The sequence below is a fragment of the Tachyglossus aculeatus genome, chromosome 8 (genome assembly GCF_015852505.1).
Source record: "Tachyglossus aculeatus isolate mTacAcu1 chromosome 8, mTacAcu1.pri, whole genome shotgun sequence".
In the NCBI taxonomy this organism is placed as follows: domain Eukaryota; kingdom Metazoa; phylum Chordata; class Mammalia; order Monotremata; family Tachyglossidae; genus Tachyglossus; species Tachyglossus aculeatus.
In genome coordinates this window covers 38688471-38709237 of record NC_052073.1, presented here as the reverse complement: position 1 = coordinate 38709237, position 20767 = coordinate 38688471, and the positions used below count along the sequence as shown (strand labels likewise).

General features: G+C 51.8%; 1 protein-coding gene across 4 annotated transcripts in view; it reads right to left on the bottom strand.

Annotated features, from left to right (window-relative positions):
• Positions 1 to 20767, bottom strand: part of MYH10 (myosin heavy chain 10) — a 190592-nt gene that overhangs the window by 8281 nt on the left and 161544 nt on the right. For all 4 annotated transcript variants that reach the window (XM_038749864.1, XM_038749866.1, XM_038749865.1 and 1 more), the window contains 6 exons: positions 17886 to 18134; positions 17573 to 17785; positions 10524 to 10736; positions 10265 to 10426; positions 5382 to 5510; positions 1965 to 2053 (listed from right to left, as the gene is read on the bottom strand). In XM_038749864.1, coding sequence (XP_038605792.1) covers positions 1965 to 2053; positions 5382 to 5510; positions 10265 to 10426; positions 10524 to 10736; positions 17573 to 17785; positions 17886 to 18134 — 1055 coding nt within the window. The remainder of the gene's footprint in view (positions 1 to 1964; positions 2054 to 5381; positions 5511 to 10264; positions 10427 to 10523; positions 10737 to 17572; positions 17786 to 17885; positions 18135 to 20767) is intronic.

The window sequence follows — 20767 nt, the reverse complement described above, 5'->3', positions numbered from 1 at the left end:
AATAATAAGAACGACGGCATCTGTTAAGCGCTTACAATATGCCAAGCCACCCGGCTGACAAGTGGCGGGGCCGGCATTTGAACCCATGACCTCTGGCTCCAACTTGTACTTCCCAAGCGTTTAGTCCAGTGCTCTGCACACAGTAAGCGCTCAATAAATACGACTGATGGTGATGATGGCTCCAAAGCCCGCCCCTCGGCCACACCACCTAGCCCCGTGATAATAATAATAATAATAATAATGACGACGGCATTTATTAAGCGCTTACAATATGCCAAGCCACCCGGCTGACAAGTGGCGGGGCCGGGATTTGAACCCATGACCTCTGGCCCCAACTTGTACTTCCAACTTGGACTTCCCAAGTGCTTAGTCCAGTGCTCTGCACACTGTAAGCGCTCAATAAATACGATTGATGATGACGATGATGATGATGGCTCCAAAGACCGCCCCTCAGCCAAACCGCCTAGCCCCGTGATAATAATAATAATAATAATAATAATAATAATGACGACTGCATTTATTAAGTGCTTACTATATGCCAAGCCACCCAGCTGACAAGTGGCGGGGCCGGCATTTGAACCCATGACCTCTGGCTCCAACGTGTACTTCCAACTTGGACTTCCCAAGCGTTTAGTCCAGTGCTCTGCACACTGTAAGCGCTCAATAAATACGACTGATGGTGATGATGGCTCCAAAGCCCGCCCCTCGGCCACACCACCTAGCCCCGTGATAATAATAATAATAATAATGACGACGGCATTTATTAAGCGCTTACAATATGCCAAGCCACCCGGCTGACAAGTGGCGGGGCCGGCATTTGAACCCATGACCTCTGGCTCCAACTTGGACTTCCCAAGTGCTTAGTCCAGTGCTCTGCACACTGTAAGCGCTCAATAAATACGATTGATGATGATGATGGCTCCAAAGCCCACCCCTTGGCCAAACCGCCTAGCCCCGTGATAATAATAATAATAATAATAACGACGGCATCTATTAAGCGCTTACAATATGCCAAGCCACCCGGCTGACAAGTGGCGGGGCCGGGATTTGAACCCATGACCTCTGGCTCCAACTTGTACTGCCAACTTGGACTTCCCAAGCGCTTAGTCCAGTGCTCTGCACACTGTAAGCGCTCAATAAATACGATTGATGGTGATGATGGCTCCAAAGCCCGCCCCTCGGCCAAACCGCCTAGCCCCGTGATAATAATAATAATAATAACGACGGCATCTATTAAGCGCTTACAATATGCCAAGCCACCCAGCTGACAAGTGGCGGGGCCGGGATTTGAACCCATGACCTCCGGCTCCAACTTGTACTGCCAACTTGGACTTCCCAAGCGCTTAGTCCAGTGCTCTGCACACAGTAAGCGCTCAATAAATACGACTGATGGTGATGATGGCTCCAAAGCCCGCCCCTCGGCCAAACCGCCTAGCCCCGTGATAATAATAATAATAATGACGACGGCATTTATTAAGCGCTTACAATATGCCAAGCCACCCAGCTGACAAGTGGCGGGGCCGGCATTTGAACCCATGACCTCCGGCTCCAACTTGTACTGCCAACTTGGACTTCCCAAGCGCTTAGTCCAGTGCTCTGCACACTGTAAGCGCTCAATAAATACGATTGATGATGATAATGATGATGGCTCCAAAGCCCGCCCCTCGGCCAAACCGCCTAGCCCCGTGATAATAATAATAATAATGATGGCATTTATTAAGCGCTTACAATATGCCAAGCCCCCCGGCTGACAAGTGGCGGGGCCGGAATTTGAACCCATGACCTCCGGCTCCGAAGCCCGGGCTCTTTCCACTGAGCCGCGCTGATGGTAGGCTGTGAGCCCGCTGTGGGGTAGGGCCCGTCTCTAGCTGTTGGCGCTCAGCGCGGTGCTCCGCGCCCGGGAAGCGCTCAATAAGTAGGAGGGGGCGAACGGGCAGCGGCGGAAGGGGGTGGCCGTCACTCACTTGCCGGAAGCGCTGTTGGCGATCTCGTCCGCCAGCTCGTCCCGCTCCTGCTCCGCGTGGCGCCGCGCTCGCTCCGACGAGGCCAGCTCCTGCCAACGCCCGCGTCAGATCCCCCCCACCCCGGGAACGCCGGGCCGCGGGAGGGAAGGACGGCAGGAAGAACCTTCCTTCCTCTCCCCCTCTCCATCCCCCCCCATCTTACCTCCTTCCCTTCCCCACAGCACTTGTATCTATGGATATATGTTTGTACATATTTATTACTCTTTATTTTACTTGTACATATCTATTCTATTTATTTGATTTTGTTAGTATGTTTGGTTTTGTTCTCTGTCTCCCCCTTTTAGACTGTGAGCCCACTGTTGGGTAGGGACTGTCTCTATACGTTGCCAATTTGTACTTCCCAAGCGCTTAGTACAGTGCTCTGCACACAGTAAGCGCTCAATAAATACGATTGATGATGATGATGATGAAGAACCGGAGGAGGACGGGGATGGGGGCCGGGGGCTGGAGGACGACCCTTTTTCCTCTCCTCCTCCCCACCCTCCCCGCCCTACCTCTATCAATCAATCGTATTTATTTATTTACGTATTTATTATTTATTGAAGTAATTTGTACTTCCCAAGCGCTTAGTACAGTGCTCTGCACATAGTAAGCGCTCAATAAATACGATTGATTGATTGATTGATTGATTGAGCGCTTATTGGGTGCAGAGCGCTGGACTAAGCGCTTGGGAAGTCCAAGTTGGCAACATAGAGAGACGGTCCCTACCCCACAGTGGGCTCACAGTCTAGAAGGGGGAGACAGACAACAAAACAAAACATACTAACAAAATAAAATAGAATAGATATGTACAAGTAAAATAAATCGAGTAATAAATCTGTACAAACATATATCCATATATACAGGTGCTGTGGGGAAGGGAAGGAGGTAAGATGCGGGGGATGGAGAGGGGGACGAGGGGGAGAGGAGGAAGGGGCTCCTTCCCTTCTAGACTGTGAGCCCACTGGGGACCGTCTCTGTATGTTGCCAACTTGGACTTCCCAAGCGCTTAGCACAGTGCTCTGCACACAGTAAGCGCTCAATAAATACGACTGATTGACTGATTGATTCCCTACAGCACCTGTATATACGTTTGTACAGATTTATCACTCCATTCATTCATTCAATCGAATTTATTGAGCGCTTACTGTGCGCAGAGCACTGGACTAAGCGCTTGGGAAGTGGGCAACATATAGAGACGGTCCCTAACCAACAGTGGGCTCACAGTCTATTTATTTGACTTGTACATATTTACTATTCATTCACTCATTCAGTCATACTTATTGAGCGCTTACTGTGTGCAGAGCACTGTACTAAGCGCTTGGAAAGTCCAAGTTGGCAACATCTAGAGACGGTCCCTACCCAACAGTGGGCTCACAGTCTAGAAGGGGGTGATGTGCATCTATGTGTTGCCAACTTGTGCTTCCCAAGCGCTTAGTACAGTGCTCTGCACACGGTAAGCACTCAATAAATACTATTGATTGACTGATTGATCTAGCTTTATTTCTACTTATTCTGACGGCTTGACACCCGTCCACATGTCTGGTTTCGTCGTCCGTCTCCCCCTTCTAGACTGTGAGCCCGTTGTCGGGTAGGGACCGTCACTAAATGTCGCCGACTTGGACTTCCCAAGCGCTTAGTCCAGTGCTCTGCACACGGTAAGCACTCGATAAATACGACTGAATGAATAGAAGGAGCGGGGATCGCATCGACTGGCCGCTGGACTCTCCCAAGCGCTTAGTCCAGTGCTCTGCACACGGTAAGCGCTCGATAAATACGACTGAATGAATAGGAGGAGCGGGGATCGTATCGACTGGCCGCCGGACTCTCCCAAGCGCTTAGTCCAGTGCTCTGCACACGGTAAGCGCTCGATAAATACGATTGATGATGATGATGATAAATACGACGGAATGAATAGGAGGAGCGGGGATCGTATCAACTGGCCGCCGGACTCTCCCAAGCGCTTAGTCCAGTGCTCTGCACACGGTAAGCGCTCGATAAATACGACTGAACGAATAGGAGGAGCGGGGATCGCATCGACTGGCCGCTGGACTCTCCCAAGCGCTTAGTCCAGTGCTCTGCACACAGTAAGCGCCCTTTTAGACTGTGAGCCCACTGTTGGGTAGGGACTGTCTCTATATGTTGCCAATTTGTACTTCCCAAGCACTTAGTACAGTGCTCTGCACACAGTAAGCGCTCAATAAATACGATTGATGACGATGATAAATACGACTGCATGAATAGGAGGAGCAGGCATCGTATCGACTGGCCACTGGACTCTCCCCAAGCGCTTACTACAGAGCCCACTGTTGGGTAGGGACTGTCGCTATATGTTGCCAATTTGTACTTCCCAAGCGCTTAGTCCAGTGCTCTGCACACAGTAAGCGCTCAATAGATACGATTGATGATGATGATAAATACGACTGCACGAATAGGAGGAGCGGGGATCGTATCGACTGGCCACTGGACTCTCCCCAAGCGCTTACTACAGAGCCCACTGTTGGGTAGGGACTGTCTCTATATGTTGCCAATTTGTACTTCCCAAGCGCTCAGTACAGTGCTCTGCACATAGTAAGCGCTCAATAAATACGATTGATGATGATGATAATGATAAATACGACTGAATGAATAGGAGGAATGAATAGGAGGAGTGGGGATCGTATCGACTGGCCACTGGACTCTCCCCAAGCGCTTACTACAGAGCCCACTGTTGGGTAGGGACTGTCTCTATATGTTGCCAATTTGTACTTCCCAAGCGCTTAGTCCAGTGCTCTGCACACAGTAAGCGCTCAATAAATACGACTGACGAGGATGATGCTCCGGACCCAGTCGGCGCTCAGTAAACAGCACTGGCGGATGGAGAGGGAATAATAGTAATAATAATTATGGCATTGATTCATCATCAGTTGTATTTATTAAGCGCTTACTGCGTGCAGAGCACTGTACTAAGCGCTTGGGAAGTACAAGTTGGCAACATATAGAGACAGTCCCTACCCAATAGCGGGCTCACAGTCTATTTACAGCTTATTAAGCGCTTACTATGTGCAAAGCACTGTTCTAAGCGAGCCCACTTTTGGGTAGGGACTGTCTCTATGTGTTGCCAATTTGTACTTCCCAAGCGCTTAGTCCAGTGCTCTGCACATAGGAAGCGCTCAATAAATACGATTGATTGATTGAAGCACTGTTAGGGAGTGGGTTCGAGCAGGCGGTAACGGGTACCACCCTTGGAGACGGGGAGAAGCGGAGGAGGAGGAGACGGCAGGACTGGGGAGGGAGGAGACGGGCAATCGGGAGGTCGCGCGGGTGGCCGGGGGGCAAGCGGGAGGCCGCCAGGGCCATCCCAGAGGAGGCCGGAGGCCCAGGGATGGGAATTCTCACCTCTTGGAGCTGGAGAATTTCCGCTTCCAGCGTCTTCAGCTTCTTCTCATTCTCCTTGGACTGGGCGAAGATCTCGTCTCGAGAGGCCCGGGCCTCTTCCAGCTCGCGCTGGCAGTCCTTCATCTGGGCCTGGCGGGGCAGGGGCGTGGAGACGGGCACCGCCGCGGAGGACGACGGGCCCGCTTGGGCCTCCCGGCCGGGAAAGCCGCCTCCTCCCACGGACACCTCCCGGAGAATCCCTCTCCATCCCACCGCAGTTTCATTCATTCATTCATTCGCTCGCGTTTACTGGGTGCACGGCGCTGTACTGAGCGCTCGGCAAGTACGGGCTGGCAACATGGAGTGGGCTCACAGTCGAGTCCCGACACCCACACGCTGCGCTAAGCCCTGGGGCAGAGAGGCCGTCGTCAGCCTGGTCCCGAGAGGGAGGGAGAGGAGGGCTCTTCTTCTCGCCCGGCGGAGGAGGAAACTGAGGCCCAGGGCGGCTAGCCGCGACGGTATCTGTTAAGCACTCGCTTGGTAATAATCGTAATCAATCAGCGCTTAGAACAGTGCTTTGCACATAGTAAGCGCTTAATAAGTGCCATTTTTATTATTAATCAACCGTATTTATTGAGCACTTACTGTGTGCAGAGCACTGTACTAAGCGCTTGGGAAGTCCAAGTTGGCAACATTTAGAGACGGTCCCTACCCAACAGTGGGCTCACAAGTTTAGAATAATAATAACAATAATAATTTGGGTATTTGTTAAGCGCTTACTATGTGCCAAGCACTGTTCTAAGCACTGGGGAGGATACAAGTTGTTGCCAACTTGTACTTCCCAAGTGCTTAGTATGGCTCTCTGCACACAGTAAGTGCTCAATAACAATAATAATAATAATAATAATAATGGCATTTGCTAAGCGCTTACTATGTGCCAAGCACTATTCTAAGCACTGGGGAGGATACAAGTTGTTGCCAACTTGTACTTCCCAAGCGCTTAGTACAGTTCTCTGCACACAGTAAGTGCTCAATAATAATAATAATAATAATGGCATTTGTTAAGCACTTACTATGTGCCAAGCACTATTCTAAGCGCTGGGGAGGATACAAGTTGTTGCCAACTTGTACTTCCCAAGCGCTTAGTACAGTTCTCTGCACACAGAAAGTGCTCAGTAATAATAATAATAATAATGATGGCATTTGTTAAGCGCTTACTATGTGCAAAGCACTGTTCTAAGCACTGGGGGGGATACAATGTGATCATGTTGTCCCACGTGCGGCTCACAGTCTTAATCCCCGTTTTACGGATGAGGGGACTGAGGCTCAGAGAAGTGAAGTGACTTGCCCAAGGTCACACAGCAGAATTGTGGTGGAGCCAGAATTCGAACCCATGACCTCCAAAGCCCGTGCTCTTTCCACTGAGCCACGCTGCTTCTCTGCTGCTCAATAAATACGCTGCTCAATAAATACGATTGAATGAATGAATGAATGAATACAAGGTGATCAGGTTGTCCCACGCGGGGCTCACCATCTTCACACCCATTTTCCAGATGAGGGAACTGAGGCCCAGAGAAGTGAAGTGACTCGCCCAAAGTCACACAGCTGACAGTTGGCGGAGCCGGAATTCGAACCCAGGACCTCTGACTCCCAAGCCCGGGCTTTTTCCATTGAGCCACGCCGCTTCTCGACACAGCCGTTGGCCCTCGGAGGGTCAGCAAGGCCGGATGCTGGGTGCTCCCAATAATAATAATAATTTCGGTATTTGTTAAGCGCTTACTACGTGCCAAGCACTGTTCTAAGCGCTGGGGACGATACAAGTTGTGGCCAACCTGTACTTCCCAAGTGCTTAGTCCAGTGCCCTGCACACAGTAAGCGCTCAATAACTATGACTGAATGAATGAATGAATACAAGGTGATCCGGCTGTCCCACGTGGGGCTCACCATCTTCCCCCCCCATTTCCCAGATGAGGGAACTGAGGGCCCAGAGAAGCGAAGTGACTCGCCCCGAGTCCCACAGCTGACGGCTGGCGGAGCGGGGATCCGAACCCGGCACCCCCGCCTCCCAAGCCCGGGCTCTTTCCGCTTCTCGGTGCCCTCGGAGGGTCAGCAGGGCCGGATGCCGGGTGCTCCCGATAATAATAATAATTTTGGTATTTGCTAAGCGCTTACTGTGTGCCAAGCACTGTTCTAAGCACTGGGGAGGATACAAGTTGTGGCCAATCTGTATTTCCCAAGCACTTAGTACAGTGCCCTGCACACAATAAGCGCTCAATAACTACGATTGAATGAATGAATGAATACAAGGTGATCCGGTTGTCCCACGTGGGGCTCACCATCTTCCCCCCCCCATTTCCCAGATGAGGGAACTGAGGGCCAGAGAAGCGAAGTGACTCGCCCCGAGTCACACAACTGACGGCTGGCGGAGCGGGGATCCGAACCCGGCACCTCCGCCTCCCAAGCCCGGGCTCTTTCCGCTTCTCGGGGCGGCCACTGGCCCTCGGAGGGTCAGCAGGGCCGGATGCTGGGTGCTCCCGATAATAATAATAATTTTGGTATTTGTTAAGCGCTTACTGTGTGCCAAGCACTGTTCTAAGCGCTGGGGAGGATACAAGTTGTGGCCAACCTGTACTTCCCAAGCGCTTAGTCCAGTGCCCTGCACACAGTAAGCGCTCAATAAATACGACTGAATGAATGAATGAATACAAGGTGATCCGGTTGTCCCACGTGGGGCTCACCATCTTCACCCCCCATTTCCCAGATGAGGGAACTGAGGGCCCAGAGAAGCGAAGTGACTCGCCCCGAGTCCCACAGCTGACGGCTGGCGGAGCGGGGATCCGAACCCGGCACCTCCACCTCCCAAGCCCGGGCTCTTTCCGCTTCTCGGTGCCCTCGGAGGGTCAGCAGGGCCGGATGCCGGGTGCTCCCGATAATAATAAAAATTTTGGTATTTGTTAAGCGCTTACTGTGTGCCAAGCACTGTTCTAAGCACTGGGGAGGATACAAGTTGTGGCCAATCTGTATTTCCCAAGCGCTTAGTCCAGTGCCCTACGCACAGTAAGCGCTCAATAACTATGATTGAATGAATGAATGAATACAAGGTGACCCGATTGTCCCACGTGGGGCTCACCATCTTCCCCCCCCATTTCCCAGATGAGGGAACTGAGGGCCAGAGAAGCAAAGTGACTCGCCCTTAGTCACACAACTGACGGTTGGCGGAGTGGGGATTCGAATCCGGCACCTCTGCCTCCCAAGCCCGGGCTCTTTCTGCTTCTCGGTGCCCTGGGAAGGTCAGCAGGGCCGGATGCTGGGTGCTCCCGATAATAATAATAATTTTGGTATTTGTTAAGCGCTTACTGTGTGCCAAGCACTGTTCTAAGCACTGGGGAGGATACAAGTTGTGGCCAACCTGTACTTCCCAAGCGCTTAGTCCAGTGCCCTGCGCACAGTAAGCGCTCAATAACTACGATTGAATGAATGAATGAATACAAGGTGACCCGATTGTCCCACGTGGGGCTCACCATCTTCCCCCCCCATTTCCCAGATGAGGGAACTGAGGGCCCAGAGAAGCGAAGTGACTCGCCCTTAGTCACACAACTGACGGTTGGCGGAGTGGGGATTCGAATCCGGCACCTCCGCCTCCCAAGCCCGGGCTCTTTCTGCTTCTCGGTGCCCTGGGAAGGTCAGCAGGGCCGGATGCTGGGTGCTCCCGATAATAATAATAATTTTGGTATTTGTTAAGCGCTTACTGTGTGCCAAGCACTGTTCTAAGCACTGGGGAGGATACAAGTTGTGGCCAATCTGTATTTCCCAAGCGCTTAGTCCAGTGCCCTGCGCACAGTAAGCGCTCAATAACTATGATTGAATGAATGAATGAATACAAGGTGACCCGATTGTCCCACGTGGGGCTCACCATCTTCCCCCCCCATTTCCCAGATGAGGGAACTGAGGGCCAGAGAAGCGAAGTGACTCGCCCCGAGTCACACAACTGACGGCTGGCGGAGCGGGGATCCGAACCCGGCACCTCCGCCTCCCAAGCCCGGGCTCTTTCCGCTTCTCGGGGCGGCCACTGGCCCTCGGAGGGTCAGCAGGGCCGGATGCTGGGTGCTCCCGATAATAATAATAATTTTGGTATTTGTTAAGCGCTTACTGTGTGCCAAGCACTGTTCTAAGCACTGGGGAGGATACAAGTTGTGGCCAACCTGTACTTCCCAAGCGCTTAGTCCAGTGCCCTGCGCACAGTAAGCGCTCAATAAATACGATTGAATGAATGAATGAATACAAGGTGACCCGATTGTCCCACGTGGGGCTCACCATCTTCCCCCCCCATTTCCCAGATGAGGGAACTGAGGGCCCAGAGAAGCGAAGTGACTCGCCCTTAGTCACACAACTGACGGTTGGCGGAGTGGGGATTCGAATCCGGCACCTCCGCCTCCCAAGCCCGGGCTCTTTCTGCTTCTCGGTGCCCTGGGAAGGTCAGCAGGGCCGGATGCTGGGTGCTCCCGATAATAATAATAATTTTGGTATTTGTTAAGCGCTTACTACGTGCCAAGCACTGTTCTAAGCACTGGGGAGGATACAAGTTGTGGCCAATCTGTATTTCCCAAGCGCTTAGTCCAGTGCCCTGCGCACAGTAAGCGCTCAATAACTACGATTGAATGAATGAATGAATACAAGGTGACCCGATTGTCCCACGTGGGGCTCACCATCTTCCCCCCCCATTTCCCAGATGAGGGAACTGAGGGCCAGAGAAGCAAAGTGACTCGCCCTTAGTCCCACAGCTGACGGCTGGCGGAGCGGGGATCTGAACCCGGCACCCCCGCCTCCCAAGCCCGGGCTCCTTCCGCTTCTCGGTGCCCTCGGAGGGTCGGCGGGGCGCGGAGGGGAGGGCCCGGTCCCCTCACCTGCAGCCGGCGCAGCTGTTTGATGGCCTCTTCCCGGGCTTTGTTGGCCGCCTCGATCTGGGCCTCGAGGTCCTTCAGGTCCATCTCCATCTTCTTCTTGGAGGCCACGGCCAGCGCCCGCTGCTTCCTCTCGTCCTCCAGCTCCGCCTCCAGCTCCCGCACCTACGGACGGAGGGACGGAGGGACGGAGGGACGGACGGAGGGTCCCACGCCCCCCGGCCCCGGCCCGCGGCCCCCCGCGCGGCCCCCCGAGCCCCACCTGCTTGACCAAGAGCCTCTTCTTCTCTTCGCTCTGCTCGTCCCTGGCCTGCAGGTCCCGCTCGAACTGGGCGCGCATGGCCTGCATGTTCACTTCCAGGCGCAGCTTGGCGTCCTCCGTGGCCTGCAGCTCGTCTTCCAGCTCCTCCAGCTGCGTCCGCATCTCCTCCGCCTGCTGCTCCAGGGCCCTCTTGGACTTCTCCAGCTCGTGGACCTGAGGCGGCCAATCAATATCAATCAATCAATCAATCGATCGTATTTATTCAGCGCTTACTGTGTGCACAGCACTGTACTAAGCGCTTGGGAAGTACAAGTTGGTTAAAATGAGTAGAGTAGTAAATATGCACAAGTAAAACAGAGTAATAAATCTGTACAAACATATATACAGGTGCGATCGTATTTATTGAGCGCTTACTGTGTGCAGAGCGCTTGGGAAGTACAAGTTGGCAACGTATAGAGACGGTCCCTACCCAACGGTGGGCTCACAGTCTAAAAGGGGGGCCCCCGGCTCCCGGCCCCCCAAAATCCTCAGCCCGCACCCAGTTGTTTCGGCTGTTCCGTACGGCGCACCACACGGTAAGCGCTCAATCGGTACGACTGAACCAATACCCACGTTTCCCAATAATAATAATAATAATAATAATAATAATGGCATTTGTTAAGCGCTTACTCTGTGAGCCCACTACTGGGTTGGGACTGTCTCTATATGTTGCCAACTTGGACTTCCCAAGCGCTTAGTCCAGTGCTCTGCACACAGTGAGCGCTCAATAAATACGATGGAATGACTTTTAGACTGTGAGCCCGCTGTTGGGGAGGGACTGTCTCTATATGTTGCCAACTTGCACTTCCCAAGCGTCTAGTCCAGCGCTCTGCACACAGTAAGCGCTCAATAAATATGATGGAATGACTTTTAGACTGTGAGCCTGCTGTCGGGCAGGGACCGTCTCTATATGTTGCCAACTTGGACTTCCCAAGCGTTTAGTACAGTGCTCTGCACACAGTAAGCGCTCAATAAATACGACTGAATGAATGAAGGTGATCAGGTTGTCCCACGGGGGTGGGGGGGGGGCTCACAGTCTTAATCCCCATTTCACAGATGAGGGAACTGAGGCCCAGAGAGTAATAATAATAATAATGGTGGCATTTATTAAATGCTTACTATGTGCAAAGCACCCTTCTAAGTGCTGGGGAGGTTACAAGGTGATCAGGTTGTCCCACGGGGCGCTCCCGGTCTTCATCCCCATTTTACAGATGAGATCACTGAGGCCCAGAGAAGTGAAGTGACTTGCCCAAAATCTCACAGCTGACAATTGGTGGAGCCGGGATTTGAACCCCTGACCTCTGACTCCAAAGCCCGGGCTCCTTCCACTGAGCCACGCTGCTTCTCTAGGTAGGAGGGATCGAATCCCCATTTTACAGATGAGGGAACTGAGGCTCAGAGCAGTGAAGTGACTTGCCCAAGGTCACACAGCAGGCAGGAAGGAGGTGAAGCCGGATTTAGAACCCATAACCTTCCGATACGCAGGCCTGTGCTCTCTCCACTATGCCGTGCTGCTTCACGTAGTTAGCGCTTAACAGTGGAAAGAGCCCGGGCTTTGGAGTCAGAGGTCGTGGGTTCAAATCCTGGCTCCACCAACTGTCAGCTGGGTGACTTTGGGCAAGTCACCTTGTGGCTCCGCGGAAAGAGCCCGGGCTTTGGAGTCAGAGGTCATGGGTTCGAATCCCAGCTCCGCCACATGTCTGCTGTGTGACCTTGGGCAAGTCGCTTAACTTCTCTGAGCCTCAGTTACCTCATCTGTAAAACGGGGATTAAGAGTGTGAGCCCCACGTGGGACAACTTGATCACCTTGTATCCCCCCCCAGCGCTAAGAACAGTGCTTTGCACATAGTAAGCACTTAACAAATGCCATCATTATTATTATTATCATTATTCTCTGGGCCTCAGTGACCTCATCTGCAAAATGGGGATTAAGACTGATCGCCTTGTAACCTCCCCAGCGCTTAGTACAGTGCTCTGCACATAGTAAGCGCTTCATAAATGCCACCATTATTATTATTATCATTATTCTCTGGGCCTCAGTGACATCACCTGCAAAACAGGGATTAAGACTGATCACCTTGTAACCTCCCCAGAGCTTAGTACAGTGCTCTGCACATAGTAAGCGCTTCATAAATGCCGTCGTTATTATTATTGTCATTATTCTCTGGGCCTCAGTGACCTCATCTGTAAAACGGGGATTAAGACTGATCGCCCTGTAACCTCCCCAACGCTTAGTACAGTGCTTTGCACATAGTAAGCGCTTCATAAATTCCATCGTTATTATTATTATCACTATTCTCTGGGCCTCAGTGACCTCATCTGCAAAACGGGGATTAAGACTGATCGCCTTGTAACCTCCCCAGCGCTTAGTACAGTGCTCTGCACATAGTAAGCGCTTCATAAATGCCGCCGTTATTATTATTATCATTATTCTCTGGGCCTCAGTGACCTCATCTGCAAAACGGGGATTAAGACTGATCGCCTTGTAACCTCCCCAGCGCTTAGTACAGTGCTCTGCACATAGTAGGCGCTTCATAAATGCCGTCGTTATTATTATTATCATCATTCTTTGGGCCTCAGTGACCTCATCTGCAAAACGGGGATTAAGACTGATCGCCTTGTAACGTCCCCAGCGCTTAGTACAGTGCTCTGCACATAGTAAGCGCTTCATAATGCCGTCGTTATTATTATTATCATCATTCTCTGGGCCTCAGTGACCTCACCTGCAAAACGGGGATTAAGACTGATCGCCTTGTAACCTCCCCAGCGCTTAGTACAGTGCTCTGCACATAGTAAGCGCTTCATAAATGCCACCATTATTATTATTATTATTATCATTATTCTCTGGGCTTCAGTGACCTCATCTGCAAAACGGGGATTAAGACTGATCACCTTGTAACCTCCCCAGCGCTTAGTACAGTGCTCTGCACATAGTAGGCGCTTCATAAATGCCGTCGTTATTATTATTATCATCATTCTTTGGGCCTCAGTGACCTCATCTGCAAAACGGGGATTAAGACTGATCGCCTTGTAACCTCCCCAGCTCTTAGTACAGTGCTCTGCACATAGTAAGCGCTTCATAAATGCCGTCGTTATTATTATTATCATCATTCTCTGGGCCTCAGTGACCTCACCTGCAAAACGGGGATTAAGACTGATCGCCTTGTAACCTCCCCAGCGCTTAGTACAGTGCTCTGCACATAGTAAGCGCTTCATAAATGCCACCGTTATTATTATTGTCATTATTCTCTGGGCCTCAGTGACCTCATCTGTAAAACGGGGATTAAGACTAGAGAAGCAGCATGGCTTAGTGGAAAGAGCCCGGGTTTGGGAGTCAGAGGTCATGGGTTCAAATCCCGGCTCTGCCACTTGTCAGCTGTGTGACTTTGGGCAAGTCACTTCACTTCTCTGGGCCTCAGTTCCCTCATCTGTAAAATGGGGATTAAAAACTGTGAGCCCCCGTGGGACAGCCTGATCACCTTGTAACCTCCCCAGTGCTTAGAACAGTGCTTTGCACATAGTAAGCGCTTAAGAAATACCATCGTTATTATTATTATTATCAATCGTATTTATTGAGCGCTTACCGTGTGCAGAGCACCGTACTAAGCGCTTGGGAAGTACAAATTGGCAACGTATAGAGACGGTCCCTACCCAACAGTGGGCTCGCAGTCTCACAGACTGATCACCTTGTAACCTCCCCAGCGCTTAGTACAGTGCTCTGCACATAGTAAGCGCTTCCTAAATGCCACCGTTATTATTATTATCATTATTCTCTGGGCCTCAGTGACCTCACCTGCAAAACGGGGATTAAGACTGATCATCAATCGTATTTATTGAGCGTTTACCGTGTGCAGAGCACTGTACTAAGCGCTTGGGAAGTACAAATTGGCAACATATAGAGACAGTCCCTACCCAACAGTGGGCTCGCAGTCTCACCTTGTAACCTCCCCAGCGCTTAGTACAGTGCTCTGCACATAGTAAGCGCTTCCTAAATGCCGCCGTTATTATTATTATCATCATTCTCTGGGCCTCAGTGACCTCACCCGCAAAACGGGGATTAAGACTGATCATCAATCGTATTTATTGAGCGCTTACCGTGTGCAGAGCACCGTACTAAGCGCTTGGGAAGTACAAATTGGCAACGTATAGAGACGGTCCCTACCCAACAGTGGGCTTGCAGTCTCACAGACTGATCACCTTGTAACCTCCCCAGCGCTGAGTACAGTGCTCTACACATAGTAAGCGCTTCCTAAATGCCGCCGTTATTATTATCATCATCATTCTCTGGGTCTCAGTGACCTCACCTGCAAAACGGGGATTAAGACTGATCATCAATCGCATTTACTGAGCGCTTACCGTGTGCAGAGCACCGTACTAAGCGCTTGGGAAGTACAAATTGGCAACGTATAGAGACGGTCCCTACCCAACAGTGGGCTCGCAGTCTCACAGACTGATCACCTTGTAACCTCCCCAGCGCTGAGTACAGTGCTCTGCACATAGTAAGCGCTTCATAAATGCCGCCGTTATTATTATTATCATCATTCTCTGGGCCTCAGTGACCTCATCTGCAAAACGGGGATTAAGACTGATCATCAATCGTATTTATTGAGCGCTTACTGTGTGCAGAGCACCGTACTAAGCACTTGGGAAGTACAAATTGGCAATGTATAGAGACGGTCCCTACCCAACAGTGGGCTCGCAGTCTCACAGACTGATCACCTTGTAACCTCCCCAGCGCTGAGTACAGTGCTCTACACATAGTAAGCGCTTCCTAAATGCCGCCGTTATTATTATCATCATCATTCTCTGGGTCTCAGTGACCTCACCTGCAAAACGGGGATTAAGACTGATCATCAATCGCATTTACTGAGCGCTTACCGTGTGCAGAGCACCGTACTAAGCGCTTGGGAAGTACAAATTGGCAACGTATAGAGACGGTCCCTACCCAACAGTGGGCTCGCAGTCTCACAGACTGATCACCTTGTAACCTCCCCAGCGCTGAGTACAGTGCTCTGCACATAGTAAGCGCTTCATAAATGCCGCCGTTATTATTATTATCATCATTCTCTGGGCCTCAGTGACCTCATCTGCAAAACGGGGATTAAGACTGATCATCAATCGTATTTATTGAGCGCTTACTGTGTGCAGAGCACCGTACTAAGCACTTGGGAAGTACAAATTGGCAATGTATAGAGACGGTCCCTACCCAACAGTGGGCTCGCAGTCTCACAGACTGATCACCTTGTAACCTCCCCAGCGCTGAGTACAGTGCTCTACACATAGTAAGCGCTTCCTAAATGCCGCCGTTATTATTATCATCATCATTCTCTGGGTCTCAGTGACCTCACCTGCAAAACGGGGATTAAGACTGATCATCAATCGCATTTACTGAGCGCTTACCGTGTGCAGAGCACCGTACTAAGCGCTTGGGAAGTACAAATTGGCAACGTATAGAGACGGTCCCTACCCAACAGTGGGCTCGCAGTCTCACAGACTGATCACCTTGTAACCTCCCCAGCGCTGAGTACAGTGCTCTGCACATAGTAAGCGCTTCATAAATGCCGCCGTTATTATTATTATCATCATTCTCTGGGCCTCAGTGACCTCATCTGCAAAACGGGGATTAAGACTGATCATCAATCGTATTTATTGAGCGCTTACTGTGTGCAGAGCACCGTACTAAGCACTTGGGAAGTACAAATTGGCAATGTATAGAGACGGTCCCTACCCAACAGTGGGCTCGCAGTCTCACAGACTGATCACCTTGTAACCTCCCCAGCGCTGAGTACAGTGCTCTACACATAGTAAGCGCTTCCTAAATGCCGCCGTTATTATTATCATCATCATTCTCTGGGTCTCAGTGACCTCACCTGCAAAACGGGGATTAAGACTGATCATCAATCGCATTTACTGAGCGCTTACCGTGTGCAGAGCACCGTACTAAGCGCTTGGGAAGTACAAATTGGCAACGTATAGAGACGGTCCCTACCCAACAGTGGGCTCGCAGTCTCACAGACTGATCACCTTGTAACCTCCCCAGCGCTGAGTACAGTGCTCTGCACATAGTAAGTGCTTCATAAATGCCGCCGTTACTATTATTATCATCATTCTCTGGGCCTCAGTGACCTCATCTGCAAAACGGGGATTAAGACTGATCATCAATCGTATTTATTGAGCGCTTACTGTGTGCAGAGCACCGTACTAAGCACTTGGGAAGTACAAATTGGCAATGTATAGAGACGGTCCCTACCCAACAGTGGGCTCGCAGTCTCACAGACTGATCACCTTGTAACCTCCCCAGCGCTGAGTACAGTGCTCTACACATAGTAAGCGCTTCCTAAATGCCGCCGTTATTATTATCATCATCATTCTCTGGGTCTCAGTGACCTCACCTGCAAAACGGGGATTAAGACTGATCATCAATCGCATTTACTGAGCGCTTACCGTGTGCAGAGCACCGTACTAAGCGCTTGGGAAGTACAAATTGGCAACGTATAGAGACGGTCCCTACCCAACAGTGGGCTCGCAGTCTCACAGACTGATCACCTTGTAACCTCCCCAGCGCTGAGTACAGTGCTCTGCACATAGTAAGTGCTTCATAAATGCCGCCGTTACTATTATTATCATCATTCTCTGGGCCTCAGTGACCTCACCTGCAAAACGGGGACTACGACTGATCATCGATCGTATTTATTGAGCGCTTACCGTGTGCAGAGCACCGTACTAAGCACTTGGGAAGTACAAATTGGCAACGTCTAGAGACGGTCCCTACCCAACAGTGGGCTTGCAGTCTCACAGACTGATCACCTTGCAGCCTCCCCAGCGCTTAGTACAGTGCGTAGTAAGCGCTTCATAAATGCCATTATGATTATTATGATGATGATTTGCACCTAGTAAGCGCTTCATAAATGCCATTACGATGATTATATGATGATTACGATGAATAACAGATGGCGTGATTAAGGGGAAGCGCGTGGCCCCGCTCCCGCCCCGCCTCCTCCCGGACTCACGTTCTTCCCCACGTCGTCTTTGGAGTTCATCAGGTCCTCCATGTCGGTGCGCAGCTGCTTGTTCAGCCTCTCGGCCTCCTCTCGGGCCTCCAGGGCCTCCTCCAGGGCCCGGGCCAGCGACAGGGCCTTGGTCTCCTTCTCCCGGGCCTCCGCCTCGGCCCGGTCGCACTCCTCCGCGTAGCGCGCCGACGCGTTCTTCTCCTCGGCCAGGAGCTGCGGGGGGCGAGGCGGGGTGGGCCGGGGGTCTCCCGCCGCCCCCCTCGCCGGGCACCGCCCGCCCCCGGGGCCGCCGCCCCCGCCGCCGCCTCCTCACCTGGTCGAACTTCTTCTGCTTCTTCTCCAGGTTGGAGACGATCTGGCGCTGGTGGTCGAGGTCCACCAGGAGGTCGTCCAGCTCCTGCTGCAGGCGGGTCTTGGTCTTGTCCAGCTTGTCGTAGGCCGCGGCCTTCTCCTCCAGGCGCTGGCCCAGGGCCTCCCCGTCCTTCAGCAGCTTCTTCCGCGTCTCCTCCAGCCCTTCGATGGTCCCCACGTCCTCGTCCACCTTCTTCTTGGCGTCGCTGAGCTGGAGGGCGGGCGGGGCCCGTCAGAAGGATCGACACCCCCCCCCACCACCCCGCCGATCCCCACGTGCTCCCGGACCGGCCCCGGAAACCCCCGTCTTAACGATACTAAGAACGATGGCATTCGTTAAGCGCTTACTATGTGCCAGGCACCGTTCTAAGTGATGGGGGGGGAATGATCGACGCCCATCCCGCCTATCCCCACGTGCTCCGGGACCGGCCCCGGAAACGCCCGTCTTAACGATACTAATAATGATGGCATTCGTTAAGTGCTTACTGTGTGTCAAGCACCGATCTAAGTGCTGAAAAATGATGGCATTTGTTAAGCGCTTACTATGTGCCAGGCACTGTTCTAAGCAGGGGTGGGGGGGTGGGGTGTGTGTGTGTGTGTGTGTGTGTGTGTGTGTGTGTGTAAATGATCACCGCCCACCCCGCCTATCCCCGCGTGCTCCCGGACTGGCCCCGGAAACCCCCGTCTTAACGATACTAATAATGATGGCATTCGTTAAGCGCTTACTGTGTGCCAAGCACCGATCTAAGCACTGAAAAAAGATGGCATTTGTTAAGCGCTTACTATGTGCCAGGCACCGTTCTAAGCGATGGGGGGGAGGGGGTGTGTGTGTGCGTGTGTGTGTGTGTGCGTGCGTGTGTGTGTGTGTGTGTGTGTGTGTGTGTAAATGATCGACGCCCATCCCGCCTATCCCCACGTGCTCCGGGACCGGCCCCGGAAACGCCCGTCTTAACGATACTAATAATGATGGCATTCGTTAAGCGCTTACTGTGTGCCAAGCACCAATCTAAGCACTGAAAAAAGATGACATTTGTTAAGCGCTTACTATGTGCCAGGCACCGTTCTAAGTGATGGGGGGGGAATGATCGACGCCCATTCCGCCTATCCCCACGTGCTCCGGGACCGGCCCCGGAAACGCCCGTCTTAACGATATTAATAACGATGGTATTCGTTAAGCGCTTGCTATGTGCCAAGCCCCGATCTAAGCGCTGAAAAAAGATGGCATTTGTTAAGCGCTTACTATGTGCCAGGCACTGTTCTAAGCGATGGGGGCGGGGGGGAAATGATCGACGCCCACCCCGCCGATCCCCACGTGCTCCTGGACCAGCCCCGGAAACCCCCATCTAAGAACGATGGTATTCGTTAAGCGCTTGCTATGTGCCAAGCACCAATGTAAGCGCTGAAAAAAGATGGCATTTGTTAAATGCTTACTATGTGCCAAGCACTGTTCTAAGCGCTGGGGGGGAAATGATCGACACCCATCCCGCCTATTCCCACGTGCTCTGAGATCGGTCCCGGAAATGCCCATCTTAATGATACTAACAATGATGGCATTCGTTAAGCGCTTACTATGTGCCAAGCACTAAGTGCTGAAAAAAGATGGCATTGGTTAAGCGCTTACTATGTGCCAGGCACTGTTCTAAGCGATGGGTGTGTGTGCATGTGTGTGCGTGTGTGTGTGTGTGTGTATAAATGATCAACGCCCACCCCGCCTCTCCCCACATGCTCCCAGACCGGCCCCGGAAACGCCCGTCTTAATGATACTAATAATGATGGCGTTCGTTAAGCGCTTACTGTGTGCCAAGCACCGATCTAAGCGCTGAAAAAAGATGGCATTTGTTAAGCACTTACTATGTGCCGGGCACCGTTCTAAGCAATGGGGAGGGGGGGGAATGATCGACGCCCACCCCGCCTATCCCCACGTGCTCCGAGATCGGCCCGGGAATGCCCGTCTTAATGATACTAATAATGATGGCATTCATTAAGCGCTTACTGTGTGCCAAGCACTGATCTAAGCACTGAAAAACGATGGCATTTGTTAAGCGCTTACTATGTGCCAAGCACTGTTCTAAGCGCGGGGGGGGGGGGGAAATGATCGATGCCCACCCCGCCTATTCCCACGTGCTCCGAGATCAGCCCTGGAAACGCCCGTCTTAACGATACTAATAATAATGGTATTCGCTAAGCGCTTACTGTGTGCCAAGCACTGATCTAAGCGCTGAAAAAACATGGCATTTGTTAAGCGCTTACTATGTGCCAAGCACCGTTCTAAGCGCTGGGGGGGATACCAGGTGATCAGATTGTCCCACACGGGGCTCACAGTCTTCATCCCCATTTTACAAATGAGGGAACTGAGGCACAGAGAAGTGACTTGCCCAAAGTCACCCAGCTGATAAGCGGCGGAGCCGGGATTAATAATAATACTACGACTATTACTAATAATAATGATGGTGGTATTTGTTAATCGCTTACTATGGGCAAAGCACTGTTCTAAGTGCTGGGGGGGATACAAGGTGATCAGGTTGTCCCACTTGGGGCTCACAGTCTTCATCCCCATTTGCCAGATGAGGTAACTGAGGCACAGAGAATAATAATAATAATAACGATGGCATTTATTAAGCGCTTACTATGTGCAAAGCACTGTTCTAAGCACTGGGGAGGTTACAAAGGCCATCAGATTGTACCTCATGGGGCTCACAGTCTTAATCCCCATTTGCCAGATGAGGTCACTGGGGCCCAGAGAAGTGAAGTGACTTGCCCAAAGTCACCCAGCTGACAAGTGGCGGAGCCGGGATTTGAACCCATGACCTCTGACTCCAAAGCCCGGGCTCTTTCCACTGAGCC